The 16,700-nt window shown below is 47.6% G+C and overlaps 1 protein-coding gene across 1 annotated transcript in view; it reads left to right on the top strand.

The window, feature by feature from the left end:
• Nucleotides 1–26: 26 nt before the first annotated feature.
• Nucleotides 27–16,700, top strand: part of fus (FUS RNA binding protein) — a gene marked incomplete at its 5' end in the record, with an annotated part of 34,178 nt that continues 17,504 nt past the window's right edge. Inside the window, 6 exons of the mRNA XM_080723126.1 lie at nt 27–39; nt 767–791; nt 1,371–1,564; nt 3,966–4,143; nt 4,720–4,934; nt 6,248–6,443. Of these exons, the coding sequence (XP_080579252.1) occupies nt 27–39; nt 767–791; nt 1,371–1,564; nt 3,966–4,143; nt 4,720–4,934; nt 6,248–6,443 (821 nt within the window). The remainder of the gene's footprint in view (nt 40–766; nt 792–1,370; nt 1,565–3,965; nt 4,144–4,719; nt 4,935–6,247; nt 6,444–16,700) is intronic.

Genomic DNA, 16,700 nt, shown 5'->3' with positions numbered 1-16,700 from the left:
TCGCAGGCTGTATTTGGTTTGCAGGAATGGCATCTAACGGTAAGGATCATATTACACTCTTATCCTGTGACGTGTGACTGGATTTCATAATATATGATCGTATAATAACGTTTGGTAGAGGCAAAATGCATTAATTTCAGCTGAGTTTAAACGCATCGCTAGCTATCTTTTAGATACGAACGCAAACGTAGGTTAAGCGCATCTAGGACAGTATTTTTTTTTATCTTGCTATAAACGATAAATGGTCACAGTGATGCAAAGCATCTATCAGCATATATCAACTTGAGACAATCGTCGCCATGGTCTTAATTTAATACCTTCTAATATACCACCTATCATATCAATATCTGTTGACGCCAATGGCTGAAACAGTATACCTACTGTGTGATGTGGGTCAGTCTCACTCACCATAGGCCTGTGTAATAGGCTACTACTGCAGAAAACATACAGTTGACAGGGCGCATAATGGTAATGGATCATGCAGACATGCACTGTAAAAACCTTAAATAACCCTAGTGTGCCAAGTGAACCACATGTCAATTTGGTTCCATGTGTAAGTCTATACACTCTCGAGTTACAGACCCAAAGGGTCTATATTTGGTTCCATTCGTGTAACAAATAATAAGATGGTATTGCTCATTGAATAAAAGATAGAATCCTTTTCATTTATTTTTGTATTTGTATTCATTGTGATTCCAAAGTGACATTACAATAATTTATATCGTCTGACTAAAACAATTAATATGCTCTTATGATTCTATTCTAGATTATTCTCAAACACCTGCCCAAGGGTAAGTCCGAAATTCTTATTATTAGCCATCACTGTCCTGTAGGCCTATACCTAAAGGGGGAATAATTATTTTCGTCATTGCTACATTCACTAAATATGTCCAATTAAGTAAAATGTTTTGTTACCCACATTGTCATCTAGAACAGTGGTTCCCATTCCCAAACCTTTTAGCTCAATACACAAAAGAGAAATGAGACGTTTACCCCAGTACCCAAAATAGTGAAAATAGCAGATCTACAAGCTCACAAGATCAGCTATTTTCACTACTTCTTAAACATTTGTTTTCTAGTTTATGTAATTTATTTTTCTTTTATTTCATTTTCTTCATGAAATTACTGAAACTCATTGAATTCTTTTTATTTATTTTTTATTTATAATTAATTAAAAACTTTTTTGGGATTGTGTTTTAAAAATGTTATAAAATAATAATAATAATTAAAAACAAAATGTAGGTAAACAAAAAAGTAAGGGACCTATAAAAATGGGTCCCGACCTATACTGTTTGGGATCCAGTGATGTAGAACTTTTAATATCTCTCGTGTGACCGCTGCGCTGTGTGTGGGGTTCATTTGGTGTGCAGCTATGGGTCCTATGGTGGTGGTGGTGGTGGTGGTGGTGGTGCTGGTGGAGGTGCCCAGAACCAGAGCTACGGGCAGGCCTCTGGTCAGAGCTATGGCCAGCAAGGCTATGGAGGCTACAGCCAGAACACGGACAGCAGCCCTCCCTCCTACAACCAAGGAGGCTATGGGAGCTATGGCAGCCAACCACAGTCAGGTAAGGAGGACACACATTCATTAGCTCTGTTAGGAGAACTTGCTTTTTGTTAACCTTTGCACAACAGAAAAGTGAACAGGGTTCCCACGGTCATGAAATTCCTGGAAATATTTTGAAATTAGAAAGATATTTTTCCAGTACTGGAAAAGTTTTGGAATTGATCAAGGGTCCTGGAAGGTCCTGGAAAAAATAGCTATATGCATTGTCTTTGGTTATTGATTTTGTTAATACCTCTGAAATGACAAATTAAACATTGGCCAAATTGTCAAATATTAGAGGTAGAAATTGTGAAAATAGCTGATCTACATGCTCACAACGCTCACAACATGCTTAATTGGTAAAGATGTGTGGGAACCCTGAGTGAAGCTTTTGGTCATGCTTCACGCCACAATATATATATTATAATATAAATGTTAAGACGGAATTCAGTTCACACAACTCGTGTCAGTGCAACCACACTTGCAATTTCCCAGAATTGCGTCTTTCTAGTTCTTCTTATTTTGCATTGTCAAATCCAATGTTGTATGACTTGTATTTTCTGTATACAGAGCCATTTCATGTCAGCAGCTGTCCTTTAGCCTGTGGTTGAGGTTGATCAGTGGAGCTGATATGTCATGGCATAGTATGGGTAGATTGAGTGTAGTCTAATAATAGACCCACATATAGACAAAATAAGCATGAAGAAATGAAAGTGCACCGGGTCGCTGCCATGGCGGTCCGGGCCACTTTCATTTCGTGTCCGGGCTTTGCGGGTTCGTGTCCCGTTCCCGACGAACTTTGCTGCATGTCTTCCCCCATCTCTCTCTCCCTGTTCTCTCTCCCTGTTTCCTCTCTGTCTCAACTGTGAAACTATATATAAAAGCCGGGAAAAAAGAAGGGGGGGGGGGATAAAAGTAATCAAAGTGTAAAAAAAGTAATTGTTTTATTTACGATATCTATACTATAATTTTGCGAATGTCTGAGTGAGTGAGTGAGTGTCTGTCTGTCTGTCTGAGTGAGTGAGTGAGTGTCTGTCTGTCTGTCTGTCTGTCTGTCTGAAACAGCGTTTCTCCTCAGTGGCTGGAGCAATTGATCTGAAATCGCATCACCATCAGCATATGAACACACCTGACATAACTGTGAAGCCCGTTTGTCACTTTCACAAATCGTATGCTGTATAATAGCATTTTTATGGTGTATCTATATCTATTTCGCCTACAGTACCTTTTGTGACCACACATGTTAAGGGAGGGGCGCTGTTGTTCAGGCCATGCACAATCACACACAAACCCACCCACACACACACACACACACACGGGGGGGGGGGGGGGGGGGGGGGAGTGTGTGTGTGTGCAGGCGGGCAGGCGGGCGGGCGGGGGGGGGGGGGGGGGGTCTGGCCCTGTTACAGATGTTGTCCAAAATCATGCAGATCGGTACACAGTATCTCTGTAGCTGTTAAATGGAACGGGTATTTCTTACATTGATGCTCCTACATATTAGCATGCAAGCACCAGTTAAAGTTACTTTCCATCCCTCATATACTGTGTGCACAGTGCACATCCCATAATCCACACACTGCACATCATTTCGGAGCTCATATCTTTGAACGGGTAAGGGCTAGTCTATACTATAATTTTGCGAATGTCTGAGTGAGTGAGTGAGTGTCTGTCTGTCTGTCTGAGTGAGTGAGTGAGTGTCTGTCTGTCTGTCTGTCTGTCTGTCTGAAACAGCGTTTCTCCTCAGTGGCTGGAGCAATTGATCTGAAATCGCATCACCATTAGCATATGAACACACCTAACATAACTGTGAAGCCCGTTTGTCACTTTCACAAATCATATACTGTATATTCGCATTTTTATGGTGTATCTATATCTATTTAGCCTACAGTACCTTTTGTGACCACACATGTTAAGGGAGGGGCGCTGTTGTTCAGGCCATGCACAATCACACACAAACACACACACACACACACACACACACGGGGGGTGGGGTGGGGGGGGGGGTGTGTGTGTGTGTGTGTGCAGGCGGGCGGGCGGGCGGGCGGGGGGGGGGGGGGGTTCTGGCCCTGTTACAGATGTTGTCCAAAAATCATGCAGATCGGTACACAGTATCTCTGTAGCTGTTAAATGGAACGGGTATTTCTTACATTGATGCTCCTACATATTAGCATGCAAGCACCAGTTAAAGTTACTTTCCATCCCTCATATACTGTGTGCACAGTGCACATCCCATAACCCACACACTGCACATCATTTCGGAGCTCATATCTTTGAACGGGTAAGGGCTAGTCAGTTATAATTTAATGTTCTAATAATTAGGTACATTTATAACCAAGCGTCTGTGAATTTGGTTCATGATGCATCGCAAATTGTAGATCTGCAAGTAAGTATAAACCAGGCTTAAACATACGGTCTCCACTCAGGAGGATACGGTTCTGCGCCCCCTAACCAGGGTGGAGGTGGCTACAGCCAGTCCAGTCAGTCCTACAGCTCTGGGGGCTACAACAGCAGTAGCCAGCCTCCCCCTAGCAGCTACAACCAGCAGTCATCCTCTTACTCCAGCTATGGCCAGCAGCAGCCCTCTTCATCTCCCCCCTCAGGGTAAGACCCCGTCTGTGTGCTCATGCTAGAAAGGCTAACGATGAGCAAAAATCAGGTATGCCACATTTTTATGAAATGACCTTGCTGATGTGTGCAACGTTCCCAACACACCACCTTAGAGCGCCACACAGAATGTTGATGCTTTTTAAAGGACTTCCTCTTTAACAAAGCATTTTCCTATTGCTGACCTCAGGCTCTATGCCTTTGTGTGTTTTTATTTTTAATTCATTCTTCTGGTAGTTGTGTACAGTTGTGTTGTTTTCATGCCAATGATTTTACACCTAAGATTTGATTTAATGTAAAGTGCAAATCAAAATGTATTATTATTATTAAATCTGACATCCCTATTTCAACATAGGTGAAAATGTTTCAGAGAAAATGTTCACATTTGTTTTAGAAATACTACAGAAATAACAAGAAGCTCACAACGTATGATTGTATATGAGCCATTTTCTCTATTTGACATAGAGCTTATAGGAGTTCATCCTTATTTTCTATTCAATTCAAATCAATTACACACCCCATGAAGCCACCCGGTTGAAGGAGTTAACCCTTCCCTTGATTCACCCTCGACAGTTACAGCGGTAACTCCCAGGCATCTGGTTATGGGCAGCAGCAGAGTGGAGGAGGTTACGGGAGCAGTGGGGGTCAGACTGCTGGCTATGGAGGCAGTGGGAATCACCAACAGCCCTCTCCACTCGGGGGCGCTCCTCCCTACAGCCAATCGTCTGGCTATAACAGCCCCCCTTCGCAGAGCTACGGCCAGCAGAGCCAGTATGGCCAGAGTACTGGTAAGAAAAGTGGCATATGAGTACATACACAAGATGCTTATTACTTAAAAATGCAGTGCCGTGATTTTTTTTCTCCCCTAAAACATGATGATCAGGTATTATGATTATTCTAGGAGGAAGATCTTTTTAAAGGAAAGTGTACAGAAAGAGTTAAAATTGTGTTTTTATGTGGCCACACCCCACCAGTTCATGAGGTATGCCTGGTGACCCAGCTGAAGTTAGCCACGCCCACAGTGTTGGGTGAATGGTAAAAGCGGTAGTTTAATCTGTTTTCGACTGGGCCTTTTGATTAAGAGGCACATTATAACCCCACCAGGTGGCCTATTAATGTTAACTTCATAGACACATACAAAACAGAAAAAGTACAAAACTATGGCACCACTTGCCTGGTTAATAAACCAGACTCTATCACACACCCACTACCACCAGGGGGTGGTGTTGAGTGCAGTCTGGTTTTAACCAAGCAATGGCACCACCTCTTTAAAGCAGCGTTGAACTTTGGTAAAACCTTTTTCTTGGACACTGCTCCTACAGATTTTGCCCTTAAATCACGCAAAGCGGTACACAGTATCTCTAAAGCCTAGTTACTGGTGTATATTGTACGTATCTGCGAATGATATTACAGTCAAAGGATTGTCCACCATTTGTATCTGTTGCTTCTGTGCTCTGCGAGTCACGAAACATAGGTAGTTATTCCATTCAGTCTCCATTATGGAGAAACAGGTCTCAAAATCACAATTTATAGAACATAAACAAACAAAAAGCTGATTCTGTCAGTATACTGTATATACAACAAAATAAACGTGTTTTTATGTACTTTTGGGAAAGTGAAATGGCTGAATTCACGTTACATTAACCTTGATCGAAGTTATCTATCTCAGTGGTTCTCAAAGTGGATTCCAGGGACTCTGTGGGTTCCTTTAGGGGGGGTCTAAATTGACCCATACAAGTATGTAACTCTGACAGTGTACAAATGGAACCAAATGAACCCTAACGGGTCCATTTGGTTCCATTTGTACACTGTCAGAGTTAAGTGGAGACCATGAAATTTGGAAGTTTTCAGAAACACTGATCTATCTAATGCTACAAAAGTCGAGGACACCAATACTGGTAAAAAGCGCCCGCTGAACCGCCCAAATAAATTAGATAGATAGATAGATACCTTTATTATCCCAAGGGGGAAAATGAGTTGCCCAGAGGCAGCACAGCAGTATAAGGTTATTTACAAAGTTACAGAGAAGTATGAAAAAGATAAAAAGAAAAAAACAAGAACAGACTCAGAAATTGAGTTCCAGGACTTCCTATCTCCTCAGGATACGGACAGGACAGCCCCCCGCTGAGTGGAGGAGGAGGAGGAGGATACGGGGACGAGGAGGGAGGCTACGGTGGCCAGGACGGGCGTGGCGGGAGGGGCAGAGGAGGTGGATTCGGGGGCCGCGGCGCAGGCGGTTACGACCGTGGGTTTGACCGCGGTGCCAGAGGAGGACCGCGAGGCAGAGGCAGCATGGGGTGAGTGTCCTCTACTTCCTTCCTGCACATGGGTCTTGCATCCCATTCCGCCTCTCTGATGACGGCAGACACACTCTGTACAGAGATGCGTAGGCTATACGTTATTCTAGGAACATTCGTCACTTGTGGAACGCAAACATTTTAAAAGGGAAAAAAAGTGCAGTGTTATCGCATACAATCGTTGTGATGTGCTTTCATTTCGTGACTTGAGCTGCCCTGCTGCTTTTCTAGGGAAGTGAGCCCTAGAAGTACAAAGTACCTCATTTTGGCAGTTGTTCGCAGCAGTTATTGTCATTTGTTATTATACAATGACTAAAATGACCTACAAATAGCTCAAATATGTTGCTTATATTTCTAACAAAGATGAAGATGATGATGGACCAGGTACACTGATGAAATCAGGAATAATAGGTCCAATCCATGTAAAAGTTGTTTGCACACAAACCACTAAAATGAAGAAACCGTTTTTCATGGAAGTGTTTAAATGAGCGGAAAGCAAATGCTTACCAAAACTAGTTCCTTTGTGCCTGTTGGTGTGGTCATAGATATATGGCCACTGTGGTTTCAATGATCTTAGGAAGCTTAAGTTATGATTCTAATCAGACAACAAATATCTAGGACTCAGTTTGATGTTTTCCATCTACAATTAAAGGATAATTTTATGGTAGCTGATGGTGCTCTCAACAAAATCTTACTGACCAATACCACCTCCAACAATGTTATGACCCATGAAAGGGCTGCGTTCACCTACTGCAAAGGTACTTGCAATGCAGTAGCTGAATTTAAATACAAAATCGACCCTTGATACCAACTGGAATAATGCCCTAAAAGAGTTGAAAGTATCCTCATTACTGTGAAAAGTAAACAAAACAGGAGAAGTAGATAAAAAATACAAAAGCAAGAAGATTCCTTGCTTGATGTCGAACAGCTGCTATGGTTAGTTTCATAAAGCACGATGAAGACCCAATATTATTATTAGATTGTAAGTGTTGCTTTCCCAAATCTGTCAAAGGGTAACTGCAAATTATTGTTTACTTGTTACTGTATATCTTCTCATTCATGAAAGTCTAGAAAGTGTAGGTTTGAAGTGGAAGATTACTTTTTGGGGAAACTAATGTGAAAACATTTAAGCACCTCTAAAGGCCCTTTTCCACCAGCAGCGATAACGATGACGATAGCCATAAAATATCACAGCGATAATTATGCCTTCACATTGATGTCCGATAAAGTTATCGGACATCAATGTGAAGAGGCGCCAATTAACAGCCGCTCGCTCGGAGCGCACCTCGAGCTGTTTGTCAGAGACCCAGTTCCATATCACTGTGATCTTAACCACATCGTTGTTGATCCTAACGATGTAGTTGTCGGCTATCGTTGTCTTTATCGGTGTTGGGTGGATGCTGCCGATCCACTTCAATTGAAAACCCACTTTTTTAAGTCGTTATCGTCATCGTTATCGCTGCCGGTGGAAAAGAGCCTTTAGAGTTACAAAATGTCTACTTTTTCCACTTGAGTTACTTTCCACTGTGTCTTAAATAAAGTGGGTTAGCAGCAACAGAACAACTTAGAAAGCCCAGGCGACAAATCCTTTCTGCCAGTCCACCCCCACCAGATTGATACAATGTTTTAATGCTGTGTAGAACAGAGGCAAACACACTTTTCTATGAAAATGATGAACAGCGATGATTTTAAATGTTTTTTTAGATTAATGATTGTCTTATGGACAAATGCCAGTGGGAAACGCCACCTTCCGCCAATTGGTCTCTTGACGTATAGATTTTCTAAATTCTATTTATTGTAATATACCAAATAAATATAGTGACAGTGGCAACATTATGACAAAATAGACCTACTTGTGTGGTCTGGACATTAGGTTGTGAACCGATAACATTTGTTTATTGTCAAACCTCCAGACAGGGTCCCCCTAAGGGGATAACAGCGCCATCTGATGGCGCAACAGAGTAAAACTCATAAGCTCCCGAACGTCAAATACAAAATGTCGGGAGGGCTGTCAATCACAAACGAGGGCACCGCCCCCCGAGTGTATAAAAGCCCCCTGGGCCAGCATAGCTTCCTCTTTCCGCACCTCTGCTTACCGCAACTAGAGTACTGCGAACTCAGCCATTATTATTTTAAAGTTTAAGCTTAAAGCGACGGCTAGGAAGTCGGCCACAGGCCTCTTTAGAATATTCTCCCACTTTAACGTCTAATTTCTTCAGTTATTCTCCTTGTTTTCACTTGTTTCCTCTGTTTCTCCTTCACGCTTCTTCTCTCGACGGTCATTTGTGCGTTAGCCTTGCTTAGCTTAGCTTAGCTTAAGCTAGCTCGCTAGCATGTCTGCGCCACGACCCAGAGGACCGAGCCCTAGCCACTTGCTGGCTATGGTGCCCAAGAAGTGTGGGAACCCTGCTTGCAGAGGACTCATCGCAAGGGAGGACACTCACCCTTTTTGCATCGTCTGCGAGGGGGTAGGACATGCCCTGGCTGCTCTGTCTCCACCAGCTCCAGCCTTGGGGGTGAACTGCGTGGACTGCCTCCGCTACAACGAGGTAGCCCTCCGGGCCCGGTACGAGATCGCTTCCGCTGGCTTCGGCCTAGCCACCGCTCTCGTCGCTGGACCTTCCCCCTCTACCCCTCCTAGTGTGCCGGTCAGCGCTGTACGCCACAGCGCTGCTACTCGCCACGAGGTTGGGCCTCCGGCGGATGCGGCCCTTTCTAGCACCGGTAGCCCCGGCGCTAGCGGACCTGTTTCCACTCCCGCTCCACCGGAGGTCCCTTCCACTGTTGCTCATGTCTCTCCTGGCACTGGGGCCGTGCCCAAGAAGAGGACATGCAAGGCCGCCTTCGGAGTGGTTTCACCGCCAGTTCCCGCCACGAAGGCCGCCTTCCAGGAGTTCCACCCCGGTGCTTCTGGCCACTTCACCGTCGGTGATTTTCCTCAGTCATTCTCCGTCCCCCAGCAGCGCGCCATGCAGTCCTCCTGGCACGACAGCGATGGAGATGAGGCGGAGGACGACTACGACCCTGGAATGTCGGAGGAAGGGTCCGAGGGTGAGTATGAGGAGGAAGACCCTCAGCTCCCCTCCGGACAGGGCGGAGACGCAGCCAAGGAGGTCCCTCATGCCGAGGTTCCTTCCTCCGCTGTGCTCTCCCCGGCCCATACTGCTCCCATCCCCCCTACTACGCCAGTAGGGGGGAGCGGAGCAACAGCACCCGACCCAGACTCGATCCCGCTGGACGAGCTGTCGGTGTTGGAGCGCGCCGCCATCAGATGTGACTTGGAGCTGCCGCTCGAAGCCCCAGCGCTTGGACCCCGGGACAGAGTCCCCATCCTAGGCCAGGACGTGGAGCCTTCCCCACCGCCACGCATGGCGAAGATCCCTGTGGTGCCTGGGTTTGCGGAGGCCCTGCATTCCACCTGGTCCACTCACAAGGACCCCCCGAAGCTCCCTTTCCTTGTTGACTGCCTCAACGCGGAGAGCATAGGGATCCCCCTGTGTCCCCCCATGGATAAGCTGCTCGCTCAGTCCTTTGCGGGGAACATCAAGCCAGAGCACGAGCGGACGGGACCGGGCGGTCGCTGTCCATTCAAGCTGGCTGTCGGGAACAAGGCGCCTGGATTCGCCATTGATTTTGACGACAAACAGTCTGCCTTGGTGAGGAACTGTTACAGATCCTCTGCGCTGGCCGCCAGAGGACTGAACGTTACACAGCTGTTGCTCACCTCTACCAGGCGCCTCCTCGGTGAGCTAGAGGGGGTCCCTGAAGACACAGCAGCCGAGTTGGACAAGACCCTCCGCATGCTGGTGGACCTGAATGTCCATGCCATCGAATGGCTTGGACATGGCATGGACTATTCGATGCAGGCGGAGAGGCAAAGGTGGCTCAACAAAGTCAAGCTACCTGGTTCCTCGGGGGTGGAGACCGCGAAGGTCATGCAGGACCTACCCGGACACCCTACCACCTTGATGGGCGGTGGACTGGATCTCCTCCGCCAGGAGGTGGAGGCCAAGAGGATCACCCTGGAGCTCCTGGAGGCTACCACCGAGCCCAAACAGGAGCCTAAACCTGACAGGCAGGGACGAGGGAAGGCCCAAGGTCAGGCTGACAGAGGGCGCTCTTCCTCCAGCAGGGGAAAACCCCATCCCCCCAGGACCCCCTCCTCCTCTGCGGGGCCCACCCGCGGAGAGGTGAGGGCTCCTGCCCGCTCACAGCCTCGCCCCCCTCACAGGGGCGGGAAACCGAGCGGCTCCTACAGGGCCCGTGGGAAGCCGTCGCGGAAGTGACATTGGACCTTGGCGGGGCCCCCTTGAATTTTCAGGGGACCCCCCCTATCAAACGCAGGCGGGTGGACAATATAATTATTTCTCATGCCAAGAAAATAATATGTGCGCCTCCTCCTCTGTGTCCAGTGCCAATAAAAATAAAGAGTATGTTGATGAAACAATGCCTGTTTATTTCGACTCCTCCTGCATTAGCACAGACGACTCCATTTTGCATGAATACAGCCAGTATAGAGAAGTCCAGGTTGGATTTTCTATCAGCTCAGAAAGCACCGCTTTATCCAGTCAGGCAGACGGGGTACAAGCCAGGGGTTTCTCTTTGCAAAATGCTTCCTCTTACGTTAGATCCTATTCACAGCATTTCAACTCCTCTTCTATGCAATACTCCTCTGTCTCCACTGAGCGGCACTGCAGTGCCGGGTTTAGTACAGGACAGGGGTTTGGTGCTAACGTTAGGGAAGAAGTCAGCTTTTCACAACAACCAGGGTCGGCCTCGTCTTCCCGTAAGGAAGAAAATAAAGGCCTTAGAAAAGGTATTAAACGTAAACACACTTCCCCAAGCCGGGGATTGTGTTTCTTATGTAATAAAACCTGTCCCCCGGGTTCCTCGTTGTGTTCCCCCTGCATCTTTAACGAGCGGGGCCAGGAGGGCGTTACGTTTCTGGTCTCTACCGGATACGGAAACGAACCTACCGGATACGGGGGTCACGCGCCTTCCGGTGCGATGGCAACCGGATACGGAAATGAAAGTGCCGGACACGGAGACCCCTCGCTGCGCAGCGAGGTGGCCACCGGATACGGAAACTTCTCTTCTGGGAACGGAACCTCTTCCTCGCGACCCTTTAGTCACGCGGACTCTGTACAACCCCAAGGCTTCTCCTTTGCTCAACAACACGCTGGCTCGGTGTGCGGAGCATTGGAAATGTTGCAATCCGAATCAATGGGTGTTTCGGACGGTGACACGGGGGTACAGGCTACAGTTCGCGGAAGTACCCTTTCTCTCCAGCAAGGTTATTTACACTCGAGCCCGTGGCTTGAAGGCAGAGGCCTTGAGAGAGGAGATAAGCTCGCTATTGCGCAAGGGCGCTATAGTGGAGCTATCTCGGGATCAGAGCCGTCTAGGTTTCTGGAGCCGTTATTTTCTGGTCCCCAAAAAAGGGGGGGGGCTACGTCCGATTATGGATTTACGTGCTCTGAACAAGCACTTGAAAAAATTCAAATTCAGGATGTTGACGTCAGAGGCTCTGATGAGATCAATGAGGCAGGGGGATTTCCACTGTTCAGTGGATCTAAAGGACGCTTATCAGCACGTCCTTATTTATCCCCCCCACAGGAAGTTCCTGCGGTTTGCCTTCGAGGGGCGCCTGTACGAATACACGGTCCTCCCTTTCGGCCTTTCCCTGAGCCCGCGGGTTTTCGTGAAAGTGACCGAAGCGGCCATAGCTCCACTGAGGCGACAGGGGGTCAGACTCGCAAACTACATAGACGATTGGATGATTTCAGCCGCCTCCTGCTCAGAAGCGGCGCGTCATACCAATCTGGTGTTATCACACCTGAAGTCTCTGGGTTTCAACGTCAATTTTGGCAAAAGCATGTTGACACCCTGTCAGCAGATTTCCTTCATAGGGATATCTCTGGACTCGGTGGAGATGTCTGCCCGCCTCTCACCAGAGAGGGTGGACAGATTTCTGGTTTGTCTCCGCTCCTTTCAGCTGAACCAGGTGGTCAGATACAAGGAGTGTATGAAGTTAGCAGGGCTGATGGCCTCAGCGGTGCAACTTCTGCGCTTGGGCAGGTTTCATATGAGACCTTTCCAGCGGTGGACACTGGCACTCAGGATTTCCTCCCGGCAGGGCTACAGGAAAGTGGTTGTCAGCCAGGTCTGCTTGGACGCTCTGGTTCCTTGGAGGGATCAGGCGTTGTTGACAACTGGAGTCTCCATGGGCGAGGTGGTGTCACGCAAGGTGATTACCACGGACGCCAGCCGCTCGGGGTGGGGTGCCACCCACGAGGGGCGTTCAGCCAGGGGTCTGTGGACTCCGGCTATGTTGGAGTTTCACATCAATTATCTGGAATTGATGGCGATCTACTTGGCGCTCAAGTACTTCGAACCGTTTCTCCAGGGTTGCCATGTCCTAGTCAGGACGGACAACACGGCGGCCATGTATTATCTCAACAAACAGGGCGGCCTATCCTCGCGCACGCTGGATCAGCTGGCTCGGGAGATGGCTCTATGGTGCGTGCCGCGTCTCAGGTCCATCAGGGCTTCCCATGTTCCGGGACTTCAGAACGGCGGCGCCGATCTGTTGTCCAGGGGGGAGCCTCGCTACGAGGAGTGGTCACTCCATCCGGCAGTAGTGAGGCAGATCTTCTCCAGGTTCGGGCAGCCTCGGATCGATCTCTTTGCCTCCCAGGAGAACTCGAAGTGTCCCCTTTACTTCTCAGTAAGGGGGCCTTCTCCCTTGGGGACGGATGCGTTCGCTTTCGAGTGGCCGGTGGGCCTTCTCTACGCGTTTCCGCCCCTGCAGCTGATCCTTCCCACGTTGGAGAGGATCAGGTGTGCCAACCTGGAGGTTCTTCTGGTGGCACCATCCTGGGGAGTGTGGAGGTCCTTGATCACCCCACTGCTCTATCGGTCCCCTTGGCAGCTCCCATTGCACAGGGATCTGCTACGCCAGGCAGGGGACGAGATCTTCCATCCAGACCCGCGGGTCCTAGACCTGTGGGTTTGGCCCGTGAGAGGGAGAATCTGTTGGCAGCAGGCTTCTCACCAGCGGTTGTAGCTACTATTCAGAGTGCTAGAACCTCCTCTACTAGGGCTTTGTATGATGGGAAATGGAATGCCTTCTTGGACTGGTGTGAGCTTCAGGATCCTCCTGTGGTGGCTCACTTGGCTCCAGCCCAGAGGGTGTTGGATTTCTTGCAGAACCGCCTGGACCTGGGTCTGGCGTTTTCTACCTTGAGGGGTTATTTAGCGGCCTTGGATGCCTGTCACCTGGGGGTGGCAGGCAAAGGCTTGTCTAAAATCCCTGAGGTGGTCCAGTTCATGCATGGTGTCGACCATTTGAGACCTGTGACTAGAGTGTTGTTCCCTTCTTGGGATCTACAGGTGGTTCTGGTGGGCCTATGCAAGGCACCGTTTGAACCTATTGAGAGTTCCTCCTTGAAGCATTTGAGTTTCAAGACGGCTCTTTTGCTGGCTTTGTCTACGGCAAAGCGAGTGAGCGACCTTCATGCGCTCTCAGTGAGTCATGATTGTATGAGGTTTCTCAATAATGACTCTAGGGTTCTTCTTAAACCTCATTTGGGGTTTGTTCCGAAGAACCGGGTGGTCCCGAAGGACCCTGTTGTTCTGACGGCTTTTCATCCTCCTCCGTTTGCTTCGGAGGAGGATAGGCGTCTTCATTGTCTATGTCCTGTTAGGGCCTTGAAGGCCTATTGTGACAGGACGGCGGACAGCAGGTCTACTTCTCAGCTTTTTGTTGTTCTGAATGCTCGGCAACGAAAAGCGGTGTCCACACCAACTTTGTCAAGTTGGATTGTGGACGCTATTAAGTTGGCTTACGCCCGTGCGGGGTCTGAAGTGCCGGTGGCATTTAAGGCCCATAGCACTAGGGGTGTGGTGACCTCTTGGGCTTTGTCCAAGGGGGTCTCCATTAATGAGATTTGTGCTGCGGCGAATTGGTCTTCGCCCTCCACATTTGCGACCTACTATCACTTGGACCTTGCGCTTTCTGCTTTGGCGCATTCGGTCCTGGGTGCTGCTGCCCCATCTACTGTGTAGTGGGACGGCTCTCTTCTCTCCCTTTCCTGGGACAGCGTGCCGCTGTTCCTGGGTGGCTTGGGGGGGACCCTGACTGTTTCCTTATCTTACTGTAGTATTATAAGGCAGACCTATGTCTGCTATTAGTGCATAAGGCAGATCTCGGTCTGTCAGGGTCTTTTTACTGTCTGGACACGCCCAGGCCCTGTGGGTCTGGGTCGGCCGGTTCCTGGGAGGGGTCACGTCGGTTGACGGTGACTCTTTCAGGTTGTGGTCTGGGTTCACGACAGTTCTGTCGGTGCATGGCTTCTCGGGGTGTTTATGAGTCCCTTAGGGGGACCCTGTCTGGAGGTTTGACAATAAACTATTAGGTTCCGAACGGAACCCTGTTTATTTAAAACCGGAGGACAGGGTCCCCCGATTTAAGCCCCTCGGTTCGCTTGTTGCGGGCAGAGGTGCGGCTTTAGAGGAAGCTATGCTGGCCCAGGGGGCTTTTATACACTCGGGGGGCGGTGCCCTCGTTTGTGATTGACAGCCCTCCCGACATTTTGTATTTGACGTTCGGGAGCTTATGAGTTTTACTCTGTTGCGCCATCAGATGGCGCTGTTATCCCCTTAGGGGGACCCTGTCCTCCGGTTTTAAATAAACAGGGTTCCGTTCGGAACCTAATAGATTTGAAAACAATATAATTCACAATAAATGAATGAAACAGAAGCATGATATAGCAATGCACAAATAACCAATTGCACAGCGGAGAGATGAAGGAAAACCAGGTACATATGATTTATGTGAACTGCAGAGTGCAGACCTGTCATGAGGCAGTGAAATAAGTGCAGTTAATTTGATATTTGGAAGTTAGTACATTTTATAAGGCTCAGCTAAAAACTAAAAGCTAACTATAAATGGTTAACAAATGGCACATCCAGTACTAGATAAACTTGTAATCTGGTATGGTAAATTGTTACCAGTGTGATGGACTGTAATTCTGTTATCTCACAATGTTGAACTCAGCCTTTTGAACTCACATAAGCAGAACATTTTGCCATTTCATAGTATGCACTCTCATCCATGAAAGGTATTATGAATTATGGACACACACCCTTTTCTCCCATTATAATGTTTGGTGCTCGATCCCCTGAACGCCCTAACAACATTAACAACTAGTAGGTGATATAACATAATTTAGCACATCTGACAGTCATATAATGGCAGAACAGAAGCTGTTCACAAAAAGGCCCAATCTCTTGTCCAATTCTTGTATTTATTTACCTAAAGACTTAAATTGTTCTCTTATTGGATACACTGAAGGTATACGAAGGCCTACACATGTCACTATAGGTGCCAATCTCTCATTTTAAGCCTTTTAAAACTGTTACAGGCAAGTGAGTGAGGTCCTTCCTTACCGTAACAGCTTGTCCCTCAATCAGTTACACTGATGATGATACTGTGTGTCTTGTAATGTTCGTGTGGCTATTCAAGTCAGAGCTGTTTATGGAAACATCTATTGGATTCAGTATGATCCTCACACAGACATCACCATCCCCCTGCCTCCTTCACCTTTCCCCACCACCTTCCACTACGTTCCGCCAGGTCCAATGTATAATATTATGCTTTAATCAATGTTTGAATCTTCCCCTATAGGCTTCTTACTCTCTCTCCAGGGTGCCTTTCTGCATATAGGTCATCAATAAGGGAAATAACAGAAGGAGGAAAGATCATACGCAGTTCGTAGGAGACGTAGGGGGCGGTGAACCAAAGTGTTCCTTCGTGCTATTGGAGATCTGGGTTCATTCTCGGTCTCACAGAAAATACCTAGCTTGGGATTTGCTTCACATTCCATGTGAAAAAAGAAACTGTCGTGGAATACCTAAAAAAATAATAATAATAACAATGTCCTGGACACAAAGACTTATGGTTTGGGTTGGTTGATGGAAGCAGAAAACAACGTTAATATGAGTTTACAAACAAGTCACCGAAAAGGAGATTTTTAACTTGTGGGTTACAAAAACTGAAAATTTCAGCTGCCTGCGAAACAAATTCAGCAAACATACAAGGCCTTTAAACTGGCCTCTTTGACCACATCCTCACCACAACGAGGCTCAAAACAATAGAGGAGGTAAAGGGCTTTATTCGTGAGGAGATGACCAGAAAAGGGGTTAGGGGTTGAACAGAGCAAGTGTCGTCAAAGGGACAAACTGGCTAGTCTGTTA

The sequence above is a fragment of the Nannobrachium achirus genome (genome assembly GCF_963921795.1).
Source record: "Nannobrachium achirus genome assembly, chromosome: 4".
Lineage (NCBI taxonomy): Eukaryota > Metazoa > Chordata > Actinopteri > Myctophiformes > Myctophidae > Nannobrachium > Nannobrachium achirus.
Note: the sequence above shows the minus strand (reverse complement) of the source record. Positions and strands in the feature narration are given on the sequence as shown.